Source organism: Cryptotermes secundus, unplaced genomic scaffold, assembly GCF_002891405.2.
Source record: "Cryptotermes secundus unplaced genomic scaffold, Csec_1.0 scaffold671, whole genome shotgun sequence".
NCBI classification, from domain to species: Eukaryota; Metazoa; Arthropoda; class Insecta; order Blattodea; family Kalotermitidae; genus Cryptotermes; species Cryptotermes secundus.
The window spans coordinates 47,799-69,100 of NW_019724595.1; the positions used below are offsets into that span (position 1 = coordinate 47,799).

Below are 21,302 nucleotides of genomic sequence, written 5' to 3' on the forward strand. Positions count from 1 at the left end.
TTGCCCTTGAAAAGGCTGTAATTACTCAGCTGGTCAAGAAACTCCCTGCCTTAAGGGATCTGATGGGACATTACCATGTTCTTATGCCTATCATTTTATCCTATTCTGAGCATGTTCAATCTCTTTCCAAAACTTCACACCTTATTACTTGAAGAGCCATTTTAATACTATCCTCCCACTTGTTTCTATTTCTCCTCTGTAGTCTACTCTCTTGTAGCTTTTGCAGAAAATTTTGTACATATTTCTCAGTCCTCCATCTGGGCTCTGTCACCCCAGCTCATCCTCCTTGATTTAATTTTCCCAAGAATATTCGACAAAGAGTACAGATTATGAAATCCTTCATCATACAGGGAGATAGAAAAGTCACACACATCAAACTAAAAGTTGTTATATATATCTCCTACCGCTAGATGGTACTGTAGGAGTACTAACAATGAGTAGAAACGCCATCTGCCGTGTATCAGACATACAACGTCTGCAATATAGCTTTGTTTATTGTGTGACAGATATGTCATTTTCCCAAGAACGAGTTTTCATTGTGGAACATTATTTTGCCGGTCGTTCTTATGCACGTGTTGTAGACGAGCTTCGTTAGGAATATTTGGATTCTGCAGTTCCTAACAATTTGACGATAACGAGAATAATCAACAGATTTCGGGAATGTGGATCAGTTTCAGATAGGAAGAGATCCGGGAGACTGGTCATTTTGACTGAAGCTAAACTGGCTGACGTGGAGAAAATGTTGCAGCGTTCCCCTTCAGAAAGCCTGAGGAGACTATCAGTGCAATCAGGGATTTCGTACAGGAGTGCTCAGAAGGTGATGAAGAAGTTGCACCTTCATGCATATTGTGTTTGCTGTGTGCAGGAACTGACGGACCTGAATAAAGAAAAACGCTTAGTGTAGTTTGTTGGCAACCATGGAATTGAAGAGTTTGATCGGGTTTTCTTCACTGACAAAGCATGGTTTCACCTTAGTGGCTACGTGAACAGTCAAAACAATAGGATTTGGTCATCTGAAAATCCACATGTGTTACATGAAAAGCCCTTGCACTGTCAGAAAATTACAATGTGGGGTGCTTTATCACATCGTCGAATAGTGGGCCTAATTTTCTTTGAAACAACAGTGAACAGTCCAGTGTACCAAGATATCATTACACAGTAAACTGCACTTCTTGAAGATGATGAACGTGAGTGTTGCTTGCAGCAAGACGGTGCCACATGTCACACATCTAAAGAAACCATGCAGTCTGAGGTAGTATTGTCCTGGTGACTTCACAGCACCGCATCCCATATTGTCCCTGTGCTTAAGTATTTAAGCCCTACACAATTAAGGCATATGGGAGAGTGGATGTATTAAACATATGTAACTGTTCTAATTTGAAATTAACTTTTCAATCATTTCCTCACAATTTAGAACATCCTAGCTTAAAATCATAAAAGTTCAGCTAAACTGTTATAGCTTTTTAAATACAGGTAGTTTGACTCGTGCAGACATTTGGTTCAAACGTTATGGTTTTTATTTTGTAAGCACCATTTGACTCTTCTAATTGACAATTCACTAGCAGTGGAATTATGAATGAAGAAGGTGTTAGACCTGGGGAATATATTTACAGTTTGCAAGAAAATATCAACAGCATTATGAGAAAAAAATAACCTGACCTCAAGAATATACCCCATAAAATAAACAAACTCCGTGGCCTGTAGTCCGCAAGCGAACTATATCGACTAAGCGACTGCCACTTGTGCCAACTTTTGCAGATAGAGGGTGTCACATGGTCATCACAACGGATCCCTAGAAGAATATACCACATTTGTGACATAAATACTAATTCAGTTTTGTATATTTATGGAAAGAATATGTGATATGGCACGAGTACCGTATGTCTTCATCTTACAACTCTTCCAATATTCTGGTGAAGAATTCCTTCAGCAGCATTATGAATGTACACAAATATAAACTCACCAAAACAAAATTAAACCTGATCATTCTGTTCAAATAAACTCATGTTATAACATATGAGAAAGAACCATCAGGATTGCTGTTATATTTCACAATAATTTTGTTTCAGCCAAGAGCATACATGCTCAGTGAGTGAGTACAAGATGGCTAAGTTGTAATCATGTGTAGAAATTAAAAAGTAAAGTTGTCCCTATGCTCAACTAATCTAGCACTATGCCATGAAGGCTTATGGGGGAGTGGATGTGTAGCAATTACAGTAAGTAAATAATCCCCATAAACTCTGGCAAAAATATTAGACTCTTCTTTGATTAAGATCATTCCTGCAAAAGAACGCACTTTAAAAACTCAAGTGCCATTTGAAAACACAGAATTTCAAAATGCTTGACAAAGCATTGTATGAAACTATATCTTCATTCAAGGTCCTTCATAGAAAATTTGGGGAAAATGCAGATTATTTTTACCCTGCAGATGGAGGTACTTGTTTCTCTGATATGCCTACAAGATTAAGAAATGTTGGCAACCACTTACAAGATTACAAAGCATGATAACTGAGAAGGCAATGATTAAATTTTTACCACTGTGTAAAAACCTCAAAGCTCCCATAGCAGATATACTTTGTAAATTGTATTAGCAAGTAAACTCATAAAAGAATACAGAAAAATATCATTTCATACCAAGTCAATGCAACAATCATGTCAGACATGCTAAAACAGATTACACGTCAGATGAATTACATATTATTCTTACTAATCTACTTGATAAGGGCGCACCATAGCTCAAGCGGTTAGTTGCTGGCTTCCCACTGCGGTGCCCCAGGTTTATCTCGGGTCTGGTCAAGTGGGATTTGTGGTGGACAAAGTGGCGCCGGGGCAGGTTTTCTCTGAGTACTTCAGTTCCCCTGCCAATCTTCATTCCACCAATTGCTCTACAATCACCATCACATATCACCTGGGGCTGGTACAATAGGCCAGAAGTGATCACAATATAAAAAACCCTACTTGATAACAACTTGTTTGTTCTTATTGGAGTCCCACAGTCTGTTACAGGATTAGTCCTTTACATGTGCAAGCAATAGCTCTGGAACACCTCATAATCTGAAAGTTCTGCACTCCATGAACAAATGACTATTGCTATTATCTGAGCTGTTGAGCTATAACGGTCACAGGCATGTCATGTTCTTTGAAATATGTCAGAATTAAGCTCTTATTTTACTGAAGGGCAAAATTTGATTTAATGTAATCAATGTAAGTTAAAATGTTAAAGTTGTCCCTGGGTCTAAGCTCCACGCCATGAAGACATGTGGAAGACTAAGGGTAAAGCTCTATGCATACCTTGGCACTAGACTGAGAGGATGGTCAGTTTCACAATACAGCTGCTTTACCACTGGCACCCACTGGATAAGAAGAAGAGTGAGCCCAAGAGCTAATCTGGTTTTGGGGGCAAAAAGAAAAATGCCTGCTCTTTTTGGGATTTGAACCCTGGTCGCTCAGTCCACATCCAGTCACTGTGAAATTTACTTTAGTGCTGATTTTAAACCTGTTTTCATTCCAAACATAGTACTGTGACACCCATGTACATGGTACGGTAACAACATCATGTTATGAAAAGGAGTAAAAACAATTTTTGTTTTCAAGTTGCAAAGAGCAGCCTTTTAAAATACTGACACCTAATAGTCTGAAGATATTTCTAGAGATATAAATTCGGCGCCAAAATGGAAGAACTTGATAGAAGTACTGACATATAACACTCATGCAATAAGAGTACTATCAGCTGATGTGCAATGTTCCCCATTCACTCAGTAAGCCTACTTGTGGACTGGGTCATACAATGACCCCTGCTTGGCTTTGCTAAGGATACTTTCTTTTATCGTTATTTCAATACAGCTGTGAAATTAATGAAGTGACAAGGAATATATACTGTATGCAATGCGACTCTTAAAATGATGCAAAAGAGCATTGTCATTTGCTGCATTTCTACCCAATCCACAAGTGGATGGATCCACAGAGTATATCAAGACTTACTATCTTCACCCAACTACTCTACCTTCCATACTCAAAACATAAAACAGAACCAAAATGAAAATAAAGTTTCCACTTACAAGAACCTCATTTTCTGGCCCTCCGCTTTCATCTGCCTGCACTCATGTGTCATCATGTTGCAGATAAAGTGCTCTGGTAGAAAAATAATATGCCCCATTTGATCATATCTTCCTATTTTAACTTAGAATTGGAGGAGTATTGGTGGCACTGGAGTCCTATCTGTGCCTGCCTGCTTAAACAGTTTGACCGCTGGTTCTTAAGATGGCCCGTTGTCAAGTATTTTCAGCCAGTTGCTCCAAAATGAAAGCTTGGTGGGTCGTACCTTCGAATTTTGATCACCCTGCTCGTTCAAGATGCTATTTCCTATCCTCTGGTTAATGCTTGAATTGTTACTGCCCCCTCGGCCCATTCGAGTGGAAGCAGGGGTTTGGTGATGGTGGCCTTTACGTCCAGTAGATGAAGAGAATGAAGCATCCTTGCCTTTACCACCAGAAATTGATTCTCTCTTGTTGCTTCCTGACACATTAGATGAGAAACTACTTTGGTGGGAAGGAGTCTCTACTCGACCCTTGCTCACAGAGGAAGATATTGAGTCACCACTGGATTTCTTTCCACTCAGAGAATCACAACCACGGGCTTTTCCTGTCAATGTTGTGAAAGAGTCTCGACCTTTACTACAACTGTTTAATGAGTCACGACTATTATTCCTTCCTAAAAGGGATGAAGTTCTTCCACCACTTGGAGATTCTCGGCTTTTCACTCCTCCAGTAAGGGATGAATTGTTTTCACTTTTATTTTTCCATGAGGACTCTCTAACAGTGTTCTTTCCAGAAAGAGAAGAATTTGAGTCCGTTCTACTCTTCAGTGAAGGTGATCCCTTGTTTCGGCTTGATGCCGATGCAGATTTTCCACTTGGAGGTTTGGGAGCACATATTGATTTTGTTCCTGGAAGTGGGATCTTGCTGGGGCGTCTCCTTGGTGACATTTGCTGGGTCTCAGAAGTTTTCTTTGCCTCCCCTTGATCACTTGTGCCTTCTTCAGATTGTACCCCTATGGTGTGATCATGGGCTGACTCAGTACTGCTGCTATGATGTATGTTGTCATCTACAGCCATTGGAAGGGCTAAGAGTGGAAGGACTGGGTTAGTTGTGGCTTCAAGAGGAAAGACTGTAGCAGTGTCTTCAGATGCCTTCTGCTGGAGACGTTCCAGTACTCTAACCTGAGCTCTGGTCCCCTCCAGTTCTATGTTCTTCTCTTCCAGCTGGAAAGATGCAGAAAACAAAGTTAGATATTGAACAAGTTGGATTTGGGCTAGAGAAAGTCAACTTGTGTATTTTTAACACTTTTCATGCAACTAATTATCTGCATTATGATCTTCTGGGATTCATTAGATGTGTTTTAGATGAACCTCCTACCACTAACTCATCTACCAAATCATACAGTGCCATAACTGAGAGAAGAGCAGTCTAGATACTTAATGCTGTGAGAACCCCAAATCTGTCAACTAATTCTGGTAACAGATCCCGAAGATTCAACATCACTAATACCAGATCCTATCATTGGACATGATCTAGTGATGGTTCCTATCTGACTGCCCGGATTCCAATGACATGTAATCTTTCTTTCCTTGTATCCTATGCGATGCTCTTAAATATATAAATCTTGGTTATGAGCTGCTGGTTATAGAAATGTAAATTTTATGGGTATTTTTTTTGTCATTTTTTGACATTTTTTAGGTTTAAGGTAATTTTTTCATTTGGGGGGTAATTTTTGGGCAAATTTTTTGGGCTTTTGAGGGTATTTATTGTCATTTTTGGCCATTTTAGGGAATTTTTCATGTTTTATGAAATGTGAATAATATGGAAGCAAAGTGTTCTTTCTCTTTCTCCTAAGCGCTCTTTACAAAGGCCATAGTATACAATAATAGGTTGTAATCCTGGCCCGTCCTTTCCATTCGTTTCTCGGAAGTGCTGACAATACATACCATAAAACAGGGTACGACGATGACTACTCACACTGCGGCTCTTTGTACAAAGCAATTTGCTTAGTTACACATATTTCTAGTCAGAATCTCTTGCTTCATATGACACTGTTGTTCAATAAAACTCCTTCTGTCTTCAGTTCCTCGCCCTTGACCGTACAGATAAAGATACAGTTGACAAAAGGTTCTCGGTGGGAAAAGTTCAGTTCTGTGTTGCGCTAGGGTGATTAATTTTATCACGATGCCAAAAGCAAAGCCAACTAAATTGTGTCATTTAAAGAAATTTGTAGCTGAGTTTGGAGATGACATAGTTTCAACTGATGGTGACATTTTATACTGCAAGATGTGTGACACAAAAGTAGCGGCAGAAGAAAGATTCGCGGTACAACAACATATCGGCCGCGACAAGCATATACGAGCAGTGCAAATTTCGAACGAAAAGAAAGCTGTGCAAATGTTACTGCAACAGTGTTCATCTGGAGGAATAAGTCATCGGATTTTTTTTTTTTTTTCAGAGATCTGTGTGATGCTCTGGCGTCCGCAAATATTCCGTTTTGGGCTCCGAACAATGGAAAACTGAAAAAATTTCTGGAAGTAAACTGTGGTCGTTCCATCCCGGATGAATCCACACTCAGGAAGAACTACCTTTCCCAGTGCTACAACAGTATCCTGGAAACGATTAGGAATAAAGTGCGTGGGAAGAAGATTTTCGTTTCCATTGATGAGACCTGCGATACAGAGGCTCGCTACGTGGCAAACGTCATCTTTGGAACCTTGGAAATTGGCGGACCAGGTGAAGTGTTTCTGCTTACGAGTGAGGTGTTAGAATCCGTTAATCATTCCACAATTTGTAACCTCTTCGACAGGTCGATGTTTCTACTGTGGCCAGTGGGTATACGGCACGACGACGTCTTGATTTTTGTGACCGATGCAGCCTCATATATTGTAAAAGCAGGCAAGTCAATAAAGTCGTTTTATACGAAATTGGTGCACGTTACTTGCCTAGCATATGCACTGCATAGTGTGATGGAGGAAGTGAGATAAAAAAATTTCCCCAAGTGGATGCTCTCGTGTCGTGGACGAAGATTTTCGTCAAGGCTCCAGCTCGTAAAATGCAGTTTAAGTCTATGGCTCCTGGTGTTCCACTGCCCCCGGAACCCGTCATCACAAGTTGGGGAACGTGGATTGATGCTGCAGTTTACTATTGCGATCATTTTCAGGTAGTGAAGAACACTGTAGATTCAATGAAGACGGAGGATGCGAGGGCAATTGAAGCTGCTCAGGAACAGTTCTCGTGCAGCGAAATGGAAGGACAGCTGGCCTTCATAAAGGCAAATTTCAGTTCCTTGACGGAAAGAATTAAATGCTTACTGGAGAAAGGAGCAACACTAGAAGATTCGCTAGCTCTGCTGAAAAAAATAACCAGTGATTTGGAGAAAGTGTCAGGGAACATTGGTAAATGGTGTCAAGAAAAATGAATATTATTCATAATGTTGTATTTTAGCGTCCTGTCGCATTGATTTTCATCCATGATATGTATACAGTTGCCGTCTTGTAGTGCACTCAATTTCACCTGTTACTTCACGACATGTTTCGGCAACATAGTGCCATCATCAGGTGCCCTAATTACGCTAATCTATTTCATTGCTTGCCATTATAAAATTATTTAAAAAAGAATTTAAAAAGTGCGTATTTGTCAACTATAATGAATTATAATTGAACTATAACTGAGTGCATTACAAGACGGCAACTGTATACATATCATGGAAGAAAAATGAAAAGTGTTCTGGATAAAAACTCAGGTTATGAAACATTATGCAGCATTTCTCGAATTCTGTCAGGAGAGTCCTTCAGCGCTTTCAGTACTGAAGAAGAACTTATTGCTAGTGATTTGGTACACTTCAAGGACGCTGTGTCTGCAGATGTTGAAAGGAGTTTCTCCAAGGACAAGAATGTGCTGTCGGACAATACGCGCTCTCTCACTTTCGAGAATCTCCGCATGTTGACCGTCATCTATTGCAACTCTGAATGAGGTGGCACTTAAATGTTGGAATGCATACCGCATGTGTACATTTGATAAGCATTCTAACACGATAGAAAAAATATTTTGAAACATTTAGCTTCAAATTCAATCAATATTGCTTAATTTTCAACATGAAAACGAGGACAAACTTAAAAGAGTAAGCATTAGTTCAGTGTTAATAAAGATTAAAAATACATTTTAAAATAATTAGTAGATATTCTGACATATTACATTTTTGGGTCATATTTTAGATCATTTTTCTGGATTTTTTCAGTAATTTTATACGTCATTTCTTAAATGTTTTCAGGTCATCAAAATCTGGGCCCTGGTAATCATATACTTGTAATTTATATTCTTCCTTCAAAGAATGATATCACATTTCACACCACTACAAAGAAACGATAATGTTATATATTATAAATATTGTGATAGTTTCTATTTTCTGTTCCCAGATAAGAACTTTAAAATCTGATACGTTTTCAAATGATTTATTACATATGATTTTTTATCCTAATTCCATACAATTATGAGAGAAATTCGTATGTAAGTAAAAGTAAAGGTACCCTCAAATAGGCCGTGAAGGTCCATAGGGTTGCGAGATGTTGATGTTCCCACATTTTCTAGACAATCGGCTCACAGACAGCGGCAAGGTTGTCAGCCTTATGCGCTGTCCGCCCGTTACCCCCAAGAATATTCCAAGAATATTCCTGGTACTCATTTCTGTTAGAGGCTGAGTCGACCCCAGGACCATAGTGTGGCTGGAAGGATTAGGTCAATAGAAAAAATCCAATGACCTCATCGGGACTTGAACCCACAACCTTCTGGCTTGTAGCATAGTGCCTCAACTGACTATGCTACCGCATGCCCCGAGAGGGAAATTCCTACAATTGAACATAATGGCCTAAGATTCTGCATACACACACACACTGTCATAATCACCTTACATGGTGGAGAATAATATGCCCTGAACTGTAAATACGTTTTACTAACTACAAAATCAATCAGGAAAAGGTAGCAAGTAAATTAAGTACATTCATACCCATCATATCAGACACTGAAAATGGCAAGATTCCAAAATGGGAATAAATTTGTCAGAATAAATTAGTCCATCTCTAATTATACATTTTGGATTGTGAGTAGTACAAATTATAATCTTTCAAAGATCCAATATTCAAAATCATTAAATATTTCAAACATTCACAAACCTGGAATCTGAGGTCATCATTCTCATCCTTCATCTTTTCCAACTGCTCTACTATGTCCACATGAGATTTCTCAGTTCTCTCAAGACATTGGTGAAGAGCCTGTAAACAAGTTCACAGTTCATATTAAAGAAAGAGAAACTTCTGGATTGCTTGGCTTTTGGACTTTGCTCGCCATCTGGTACAGATGGAAGAACACAACATTCAGACACAGGAACTGTTTCCACCCTCAGGTGAATAGGTTACAGGATCCAGTTCCCGTAACATTTTGTTTTGTTCAGAATACTAGAGGACAAAGTCCAGAGAAACAGTAATTCTAAGTGTAACTAACCCCTTCTGTACTATAAGCACATATATACACACACATACTTTTTCTTTTTCAGTTTTGTGGGATGGGGTAAAACTGAGTCCATTTGCTACTCTGTCACTAATTGGCATTTTGTACCATCCCATGATGATAGACAAGTAAGAAGCATTTTGGTGGAATGAGAATCAGCAGGGTAAGCTGAAGTACTCAGAGTAAACCTGCCCTAGTGCCACTGTCAACCATAAATCCCAAACAACTTGACGTGGGACTGAACCCAGCTGACAATTAACTGCCTGAGCTATGGCAGGGCTGTGTATATATATACTTTCTTTCACAAGTTAAGATATGTAAAGTTAAGCTACATTACATTAAATAGATTATGTTCAGGTAGATCAAGTTACAAAAGTAGTTAGGTTAGATTACAAACATATAATTTACATATGTCTTTTGCACTTATTTATTTTGGGGCACGCGGTACAAGTCGGAAGGTCACAGGTTCAAATACCGATGAGGTCATTGGATTTTTATCAATTGATCTAATCCTTCCAGCCGCAGTATGGCCCTGGGGTTCACTCAGCCTCTAACAGAAATGAGTACCAGGAATTAAATAAATAATTTTCCTGGGGAGTAAAGCAAGGCTGGCGCGTAAGGCTGACAACCTCACCACCATCTAGATAATGTCTCACAACCCTATGGGCCTTCATGGCCTGTTACAGGGATAGCTTTACTTTTTTTTTACTTACTTCTTTATTTTGAATTAGGCAAAGAAACTCAACATGGGAATTATTAATATAACATTATCAGAGCTGTTCAGGATTTTTTTTCTTCTTTGCAAGAAACAAGAAAATTTGCTCCCAAATTCACACAATCTGACAGACTCTTAAACTGGTCTAGTAATAATCAGTGCTGAGCACTGGAACTGCTTACATCCACATAATGAAGTGTGTTACAGCCATTTACTTTATAAAACTTAAAAAAACCATTCTTTTACTGCCTTCCCATAGAACATTCTATGACTGTACTGTATATGTACTAAAAAGTTACTTAATTTTGCATTAAAAAAGAGCTTTTGAGGTTGTTGCTGTATCCAAGACATTTGAAAGTAATGACTTGTTCAACTGCCTTATCACTTATTTCTTTCTTTCCACTCTTTTTGGTTACTTTCCTTGACATGCAATGCAGTCTTCTCAGATGATCATGTGTGTGTGAACATTAACCCAGTGTCTGATGTTTCAGAGACTGTCTCCACCTCCATCATCAGAGGGTTGTGTGCTGAATGTTGCAGCTGCAAGTCATTCCCCAGCTATTCACGTTTATTTTGCAGACACCTTCACAAATTATGCAATTCACCATTAATTCAGAAAATTAAAATTATACAGTTCTTGTTTCAAGCCACAGTTTATAACCATTCTAAGGGCTTCATAATAACCATATGAGAAGGACAAGCAGGTGAAGCTCTGGAACTTTCTATTAAAATGATGCTCTTTATTCCCCCTAATAGGGTCTCTCCCCTCTCCTCCCCCACTTAACTTGCCTTTCTACTGTTCTTTGTTACACCCTATCTCCATCTTCCTCTCTCTCTCTAAAAATACAACATGCAGCCTCCATGCTCACCACAGCAATCCCTGATGATGGCACACCATATCTAACTCCACATTAATACAGCTGATCACCGCAAAATTGTGATTGAATACAGCAGGAGCTGAAGAATCAAATCACATATTTCCTTGTTCCTTGTTTTTGTACTTGATTTCTGTATGTTACATTTCTTCACCATCTCGCATAATTCAAACAAACATTGTACTGCAAAGATTGTTGCAATGTTTGTAACATTCTGACCCTGTTATTATTACCTGTTTTTAGCCAATAGTAAGGCAGTTTTGAGGAATGAAATATTATCCAGTTTTGTTTCCTGCTCCTTTTCTCTGTATTGAGGTATTGACAGTTTACAGAGGGTGATGTGGAAAGTCTTTGTTCTGCATTATTTCATATAAAGTAAAAAGTAAAGTTATCCCTGTACTTAATTAATTAAGGATCACACCATGAAGATGAATTAGAGAGTGGATGTACAAATCCACCATTTTCAACCTCAGCATTATAATGGAGGGGAAACAGCCACAGGTATCATTTGTGCAGGAGGTTGGGTGGGTCCCAGAGCTGGGCTTACATTTACGCATAGTAATATACATAAGGTAAGTGTTCTCTGTACTTAATTAAGTACTATGCCATGAAGGCATATGGGAGACTAGGTGTATAGTTCCACACTAATATACATATTAACTTTCACCGAAAAGAGCGGAAAGATTCAATAACAGAATATAAAATTTGAATTCTGGCTTTAAGTAAAATTTCCCTGAATATGAATTAAAGTCAATGTAGCCTACACATAGGACTAACACAACTGTCACATACTGAGTTTTGTCAAAAACTGTCAACGGTTTAAAAAAATGCAGATGTTTATTTATGACCTGAAAATTAACTGACATAATGAAAAATCAAAATGGCTTTGTAACATCTTCTGTGTAGGCCAACCACAGTGCATGTGAGTGGCCATGTAATTTAGGTGCTCAGACAGACATGACAAAACAAACAGGCCTATATGGATTTTGAATTTTAGTTTAGAAACTCACCAAAATATTCGTACAGAATCATTAGTCACTCGGCTTGCAAGTCAGCACCTCATTCAATTGGTGCCTTAGTCTGTCAGTCAACATATCAGTTAATCAGAAAGTTGGTGCAAGTCAGTCCACGAGTAGATCAGTTAGTGTAACTGTCATCGGTCACTGTGTCTCTTATTCAATCAGTTCTTTACTGTATCAGACAGCCTGTAAGTACTCAAATCCACAAGTTAGAAAGTCAACAGAGAATCAGTTCTGCATGACATGGAACCCTTAGGCATGTCGCAGGTAATTTAGTTGTGACAGTAAATTGGACATAAGAAAACACTGTAGGGGGCTCTGTGTAGATTTGTTTCTGGCATACGGAACAAGAACCGAAATGGATCTTACAAATTAGTGGCTTAGGGTGAGGACAGGTCTGATTTGCCCCAGGATAGGCTTATTCAATTACTTATTAAGGTAAATTTGTCCCTGTGCTTAACTAGGCCATGAAGGTGTATGGGGGAGTAGATGTATAGGTTAATTTTCTTGACCTTGGCACTAGTTGGAGGTGAGTGGTCAGCTTCAGCCCCCGTCCGCTTTACTCCGGTACCCATTCAGTAGGAGGTTGCTCCTTTCAATTACTTCTTACTTTACTTATCTGCATTTTATTTACCGAAGCTTGAAATAATGCCTATTACATATAGCGCCAAATGACAGGATGGTTAGTGAATAATGAAGTGGCAAGGATGTGGTAGGAAACGGTCGCGACCTTATTTCGGATGTAGCTTCGGCATTTGCCTTCAGAATCTGAGGAAAACTGGGAAAGAAAAAAACAGTATGAATAACCGGTCTCTGCGCCGAGATTCGAATCAAGGAACTTTTTTAATTGTAGAAAAAAATATTATAAATACAAAAAAGGCCTAGGCAATGCCCATCCGGCCTTCGTTAGCACATTCTTATAAACATCTTATTCTATAATAGCGGTTACCCAGTGATTGTTAATATATATCTTGACTTAAATCTGTGAATATACTGTAAATAATCAGTACATTTACTTCTTTTACTTTTCTTACATATCTATTTTATATAAATATTACACGAGTCACTCGACCGCGACGCTCGGTGGTGCGCTCTGTTAACACGGTAATGAACCCTCGCATGCCGTAAGAAGCGGGAATCTTCTGACCAACTCACCAACTACTATGGTTCTCAAGAAGGTCTCTGGGCATGGAGATGCGTTGTTTTGTCACTGCTTCAGAGTGCATCTGAAGGGGGGAATGAATAGAACGAGGGCAGTGAGTTAATGAGAGTAACAGCACGAATGCAGTCCCATCTCAAACACATCCGAACGGTAGTGTGAGGACGGTGGTTCATTGCGCTGCCGGAAGAATCATTTCTTCGTGTTCGTACGTCCGAAGACAGGAAAATAGAAAAAGCAATGGAAAAAAAACGAGGGAAAGGACAGCGATGACCTTGCTTGTCTCATTTCGCCGGCAGGACAGTCCTAGATCCGCTTACAACAGCTACTTCCTGCTACTGCAATGCCAGCGGAAGAACTCTTACAAGATCGCGTCTTCGTGCCGCATACAGGATTAGTGGTAGTTCTCAAGTCATGCAATCTCAATACGTGCCATACCACAGGCACTTTAAAGACGTCAACAGCGGAAATTGGATCAAGGCAGCCCCTCCCTTCTCCTACCTCTTGAATCCGGATTTCACAAGGTTGAGATCTTGCAGGCCGAACAAGTTCATTTAGTCGTGGGTAAAAAGGTAAAGTTATTCCTGGGCTTAATTAATTAAGCACCACGCCAAGAAAACGCACTGAGGAGTGTAAGTATAGCTCCACCATTCTCATCGTAAGTACTACGCGTAGATAAGAAAAGGCAGAGTTCACAAAACGAAATTTTATAGGCGTGATCAAAGATGTTCTGCAATTTTAAAAAAGGACTCAAAGCGAAATTATTTCATGGATGTTATAGAAGGGTTACTAAACAGCATATAATCCATTAACGCCCTATCTCCATGGACCTGAGTTCTTTTTGAATAGCTAATACTTGCTCAGCTACTGAAGAAATTATTAGAATTTTATGGAACCAGAAGGTTCATTACCGCGTTCACAACAGGTTGTCTCTGGCCCCTATCCAGACTTAGATAAATTCAGTCCACAACTTCCTATTCCTTCGAGATCAATTTTAATATTATCTTCCCATCTACGTCTAGGTCTTCCTAGTGGTCTGTCATTAACCTGCTATTTCATAAACAATCCAAAGACATGAGCACTTGCTTAAAAAAAATACACATTAAAGTCCTTATGGTAAAAGGTAAAATGTAAAGCTGTCCTTGTGCTCAACGAATTAAGCACTACGCCATGAAGACGTATGTGGGAGTGGATGGTCCCTATGGTTCAGAGCAAAAGTCTACGGCACAGCCTCCGAAACTGATGGTCAACGGACCACCAGTGATCCGCGAAAAAATTTCAAGTTGTCCGCCTCCATCTTCAAGGTCAAAGCGACTTCAATCCAAACCAATGAATGCGTGTGAACTTATATTCTTTATTCATCCGCAAATATGTAATTTGCACGGCAAGATCTTCGTGTAATTTTAAAAATCATTGGCGTGTAAAGTCTGGCTATATTTCACTCTCATTTCATTCAAAACTTCAAAATATTTCGCTCCATATTTGGGTGGTCCATCAGAGAAAATTCACGCAGTAAGTGGTTCGTGGTACAAATAATTTTGGGAAACCCTGGACTAAGTGTTTGTTGACAAGGGAATACCGAGCTGCACAACGGAAGATGAACTGCTTGGTTTCATTATTTTTACCATGAAGTTAGGGGTGTAGCATCAATACGATCTAATTTCACATTTTTAAAGCTAAGTTATTCGTTTGAAGGGACGAGAAAAATTGGCAATGATAAAATTACCCTGTTCTTGAGAATAAAAAATGAAATAGGTGAAATCAGACTACTCAGACCTAGGATGAAAACGACCATTTGGACGTGAAAGAAGCGCTATCTCGGGACAACCAAAATTTCTGGCACGAGAGGACAATTAAAGGAACTTCGAAACTCCATCCCTGATAAAAATATACACTTCACTGAATAAATTTTATATTATATTTTACTAAAGAACCAAAACTATCTGAATTAGTACAAAGATAAAATACACGACAATAAATATTCCCACGACGTACCTACATGTTTTACATCGTAATTTTACAGACAAAAGAAAACTCCGTGGTTTCAGTCCGCAAGCGAAGTATACCGACCGAGCGACCGCCCCTTGTCAGCGAAGTTAGTGTCAACTTCAGCGAATAGAGAGGGTGTCGCGTAGTCAGCGCAACGAATCCCCACGGCCGTTAATTTCGGTTTTCCAGACCGGAGCCGCTATTCCCTTGAAATAGCTCCACAATTATCCTTACGAAGCTGAGTGGACTCCGTTCCAGACCCACTACTTCTCAGAAAAATTGGTAGCCCAGGGAATCGAACCCGGACCTCTGGATCTGTAGCCAGAAACTCTGACCACTAGAGCACAGAGGCGTTCAATTTTACATATACAGGAATATCATTTGAGTCGTTTGTAAATGTTAATGCATTCTGTTTCTTGTTCGTGGAATTATTCCTCGAGTCACACTGAGAAGACGGGTGGGCCAAGGGTTGCTTAGATCACAGTATACACAATGACCCGAAATTCACGCTACGGACTTAAATACACGAACCCCCAAAGAAAACAGCGACGAAAATATCCCTTAATAAAAATTCGACCGATATACAGTTCGTGTTTCCCATAATCGCGTTTTCAGTGAAAATTGTGCCTTCATCGAGGGACATTTTCATCTTCATGTTGATAAGGGAATACAGAACCTTAACGCCTGGACACTCTGTCACTCTGTGTCGTCACTGCGACTGCGATCGTCAGGTTTCGAGACGGGAGGAAATGCTCTGGGAGTTCAACACCCATTTTCGTTCTCTGAGATGGTTGGGCCCCTAGTCCATAAAACATATTGCTCCCAAGTTACGCGCGGTGTCAAAGATAAATGTTCGGGTTCGCATCCTCCTCACTTCCTCCATCTACAGTCAAGACCTTTCGAAGCAAAGATAAAGGTCGGCGGTGGTACGTGACAACAATTCTGAAGAAGGCAATCTATAGAATCTGAGGAAGGCGTAGTCATAATGAGAAAGACGCTTCTTGTGGCTCCCCAATTTCAGTTCATGTCTCACCATCATTCAGTGAGCACATGTGGTGTGAAAAAAAAATGGAACTACTAAAATTTAGATCGAGTCAAATTTAGTAAATACTGATTTTGTTTTATTAGTATATGGACAATCGTAAACATTTACTGTGCTTATACCGACCAATCCATTTAAATCAATGGAAACAACGGTTTAAAATAGCGTAAGATCTATCTTCTAGCACATAAGGATATAACACAGTGTAGTCCATTAAAACCTCTGCTTGCCGCATGGTTCCTAACTGGTTTCTTGCTTCGCTTATTCTTCCGAAACGTCGGTTGACTTTCAACGGACAGCATGGCGTTATACATATGTCTAACGTCTAACGTATGTTAGAAGACAGAACTCTTCATAACCGCCGCTGTGAGGACTTAAAATCCTGTTCAGCTTTGATAATTTTAATTCTCTTCAATAAACAAACACATAAAGTCTTCCGATTGTTGTATGGTTCACTGAGGCACATATTCTGCAAAATGTGGAAAAATTCACAAATTTGGGTCCAATAATATGCTTTACAAATAAGAAAATTACACTCAAGAAGAGGGGCACGCGGCAGTGTAGTTAGTTGAGACACTATGCTGCAAACCGGAAGGTCGTGGGTCATTGGATTTTTCAATTGACCTAATCCTTCCAGCCGCACTATGGCCCTGGGATCGAATCAGCCTCTAGCAGAAATGAGTACCAGGAATTTCCCTGGGGGGGGGGGGTAAAGGGTGACTGGCGCGTAAGGCTGACAAACTCACCGCCATCTGTGAGCCGATTATCTAGAGAAAATGTGAGAGCCTCGACGTCTCACACCCTTGTGGACCTTCACGGCCTGTTACAGTGACAGCTTTGCCTTTTTTTTTACCATTTTTTATGCTCAAGAAGAACTTACGAGTAGATTAAACTTGGGGAATGCTTGCTACGAGTCGGTTCTGAATGTATTTTCATTTTCAGGACTCCATTACCGTAATCACAAGAGGCTTCCACTGATCCCTATCCTAAGCCTGATCGATTCAATCCATATCTACGTAAGATCCATTTTAATATTTTCCGCTCGCTTACGTCTTGGTCTTCCTAAAGGTCTCTTTCCTTCTGGCTTTCCCACAAATGTCCTATGGCAAATGATATACTTATGAGGAAAGAACATCTCTGTTTCTGTTAACCAACCTTTTTGAAGAGCGGATAGTCCGTAAGTTTGGCATGAAATTCTCCGCATTTCATAGAACCCAAATATGTATTACCTTGTAAGATTTGAGGCTTTCACGGCGGTGACTATGAAGAAAGCAGTCTTCTGGGATTTGGCACCGTGTATATGTGGTGTTAACCGACGTTTCGGAGGAACGTATCGCCTCCATCTTCAGGGTAGAAGAAAAAATATAAGAAATCTGCAAGCGAAGAGACCGTGAGAACCGGTAAAAGCCACGTATACACGGTGCCAAATCCCAGAAGACTGCTTTCTTCATGTATTACCTTCTTAACAACAAGAGTTCGCTACTATCCTGAGCCAAACGAATCCCGTCCACAACCTAAAGGGCCCGTCCGTTTTGCCTGCGCAGTTGTAAGACGTCAGGTAAGACGGAACGCTGAAGAGAGCAAACACATTCCGTTTTGTTCTGTCTTGTGCTCAGTTTTGGCGGATCCTGCACGGAGCAACATGTTGGAGACCCTTTTAATTTACACCGCTCTAGCGTTAGCTTTGAGATCAAAAACTAAAAAGAAGAGGACCAGGTCAAAATGGGCAAAGGCTTGGTTACTTAAGCGATATAACCACTGGCATATAAATTTATTGAAAGATTTAACTCTAGAACCGGGTGATTGGTACAATTATTTAAGGATGGACAATGAGATTTATTTACACCTTCATCTGGTAGCGCCACATAGTGCAATGCAATCCAAATTGCTGGCTCTCTGTCTGGGAAGTTCTTGATCCGTTAAAAAGAAAGGTCATCGTAGTACCATAAACTGTTCCATTGCCAGCCTTCTGAGAATCCTTCACTATCTTGAGATCTTTCCGAAAACAATTTCGTAGTGAATTTATTGTTTCCCACTGCTTCCTTTGTTGCTTCGGGATCAATTTCCGATAACTTAACTCGTAACTGTTCATAAGCAAGATTATTCTGTGTTTATCAGCGTACTCTTTACTTTTGATCTTCCACAAACACGAATTACTGCGATACAGCTGAATGAATTCGCTCAAAGGGCTCAGGGTACGGTTCTCAAGTCCGACATATCGAGCCTCTCTACTGAAGTCATGTTCTGTCCAGCAAAATAAATCTACAGAGTCCTACAATGTTTCTTCAGTCCCGGATACTTGTCTACAAGATCAATTAAGTATCTATTTCAAAACTACATTTGGGCAGAGGGAGCTAAGCGTAACAGCACTGGCTCGTAAAATTCAATCAGGCCCACTAGATGAAGCAGCAGACAGGTGGGCTGTTGTAGTACCACGTCTTTGTTCACTCCACAATGGACAAATTATTAGACAGTCAGGCCATGTTCCTGCCTTCTCCTGGGGAAACCTTTCTGTCTGGGGGGATCTGAGCCCTTATCACCAAGGATCTGTACTGCTGCTCATGCTTATACATCGTCTGTTATGGTAACGAGGGTGCGTCACCGTCAGTTAGTGACGTAGACAGTTACGTCATCACCAGAAAGTTACACTGAATGATATACTCTACCTCAGCCGTGTCAAACATGCGGCCCTCGTAGCCACAAAGTGCGGCCCCTCAACTTTTAGAGCTAATTGATATTAAAATCAATATTAAAATTTTAGTAGAAATATTTTTTGTAAAGACAATTTTCCAGCAGACCAGAAGACAAGAAGTCTCACGCAGACATAAATTAGCAGGCTGCAGGAAAAGTATTCTGAGAATTGCAGAAGGGTTTGTCCAACTAACGGTTTGTAAAGTTCGTGAAGAACAAACTATTGTATTTCAGAAGGTTAATGCACTAAAACCCACACAGCCTCACCACCCCAAGTATTTCCAAGAATCACTTTTGGAGGCGTAGTAAAAATGCAAGGAGGGTGGCAACTGACAGACAAGTGCAAGGCATTTCTACCTTCAAAACTAGCCTGCAACCCCCAGCCATTGTTTAATGGGCTGCTAGCAAACTTTCACTTTTATGACCATTGAGATAAGATACACCTTCCTACTGGACCGGTAGTCTCTTGTACATTGTCATTTAGTTAATTTTCACACAGCGACAGGTGCTGATGTTACATTGTGATGAACGTATAAAGGTTATAATTAAACATTAAATTATCAACTACGAGTATCAAAATCTAATATATATTTCTACTTTGAAGTGCGGCCCTGGACTATTATTTATAGGGCTGAGGTGGCCCTCTGTACAAGTTGAGTTTGACATGCCTGCTCTACCTGTTAGGAGAACGAGGGCGCGTCATCGTCAGTTAGTGACGTAGACCGTTACGTCATCACCAGAAAGTTACTAGTTTATACCGCACTGAATGATATACTCTACCTGTTATGGGGTCATTCCATGTGAAATCATCCAGAGAGGTCGCTCACCATTTTTTTAAAAAAATCATATTTTGTGCACTTATTTCTACATATTTTCACACTTCAAAAATACGTATTTTTTAAAAAAACTGTAATCCGCTCGGTTCTCCCGGTACAGCCGTTTTTATATGCAGAAAAAAACGCGTTTTCGGCTCAAATGGAGGTTTGCGTTATCTCCCATATCTCGACAACTATTGAAGCTAGAGACTCCAATAAGAAGCCAATTTGTTCAATAGTTATAGAGAAATGGGAGATAACGCAAACCTCCATTTCAGGTGAAAACGCGTTTTTTCGCATTATAAGAACTTCGCTATTAGTTGAATATCAAAGTTATAATTTTAATTCCATGTTACTCTAGAATAGAACATTATTTGCTATGAGTTTCATAATTTTCGGAGCTTCTTCACAGGATATGAGATGTTAAAAATGGTCGATTTGGGGCCCACAGCAAAGTTTGGAAGCTCCTGGAAAATTTTGGAAAATATGTACGTGGTTCAAAACTACGTGATTATATTCCTCATGCACTTAACAACAAAGGGTAGAAACCACAGATCTGATACTTTCCCCCTTCTCACTGGTTTCAGAAGGTGAAAAATAGCGGTTTTCCTTAAATCGATAGGTAAGTTTCAAGCTTAATTACACCTAGAGGAAGTGAGTTGAGTAAAAACTTGCAATGATATGATTGGTAGTCCATATCATGAGGAACAAATTGGCTTCTTATTGGAGTCTCTAGCTTCAATAGTTATCGAGATATGGGAGACAACGCAAACCTCCATTTCAGTCGAAAACGCGGTTTTTCGCATTATAAAAACGGCTGTACCGGGAGAACCAAGCGGATTTCAATTTTTTTTATATATTTTTGAAGTGTGAAAATGAGTAGAAATAAGTGTACAAAATATGAATTTTTTTAAAAATGGTGAGCGACCTCTCTGGATGACTTCACATGGAATGATCCTATGGGAACGAGGGTGCGTCATTGTCAGTTAGTGACGTAGACCGTTACATCATCACCAGAAAGTTATTAGATTATACAGCACTGAATGATATACTCCATCTGCTATGGGAACGAGAGTGCGTCATCGTCAGTTAGTGACGTAGACCGTTACATCATCACCAGAAAGTTATTAGATTATACAGCACTGAATGATATACTCCATCTGCTATGGGAACGAGAGTGCGTCATCGTCAGTTAGTGACGTAGACCGTTATATTATCATTTACAGAAAGTTGCTAGATTCTAATATTGCATTTCGACGTCCTGTTGCACTGGTTAACAACTTCGTTTGTTGGGTCAGTCCTGAAAACGCAACTTCCTGTCGTTCTCGTAGACCGCTGGTGTGCTGCGATCCTAATTTTTCTATAGATGTTACTTCTGCAAGTTCAGACCTCATGACGTCATCACCAGGTAGATACGTTTACGTAACTGGAACTAGTTCTAACCAAGGTTTAGAA

At 39.8% G+C, this 21,302-nt stretch overlaps 1 protein-coding gene across 4 annotated transcripts in view; it reads right to left on the reverse strand.

Moving 5' to 3' along the window:
- LOC111862394 overlaps nt 1–21,302 on the reverse strand; it is a 267,967-nt gene that overhangs the window by 13,345 nt on the left and 233,320 nt on the right. For 3 of the 4 annotated variants that reach the window (XM_023847749.2, XM_033750638.1, XM_033750639.1), the window contains exons 4-5: nt 9,209–9,307; nt 4,322–5,260 (exon numbers count right to left, since the gene is read on the reverse strand). In XM_023847749.2, the coding sequence (XP_023703517.1) occupies nt 4,322–5,260; nt 9,209–9,307 (1,038 nt within the window). Of the gene's footprint in view, nt 1–4,058; nt 5,261–9,208; nt 9,308–21,302 lie in introns of all 4 variants that reach the window. The other variant, XR_004512792.1, reaches the window with a different exon arrangement.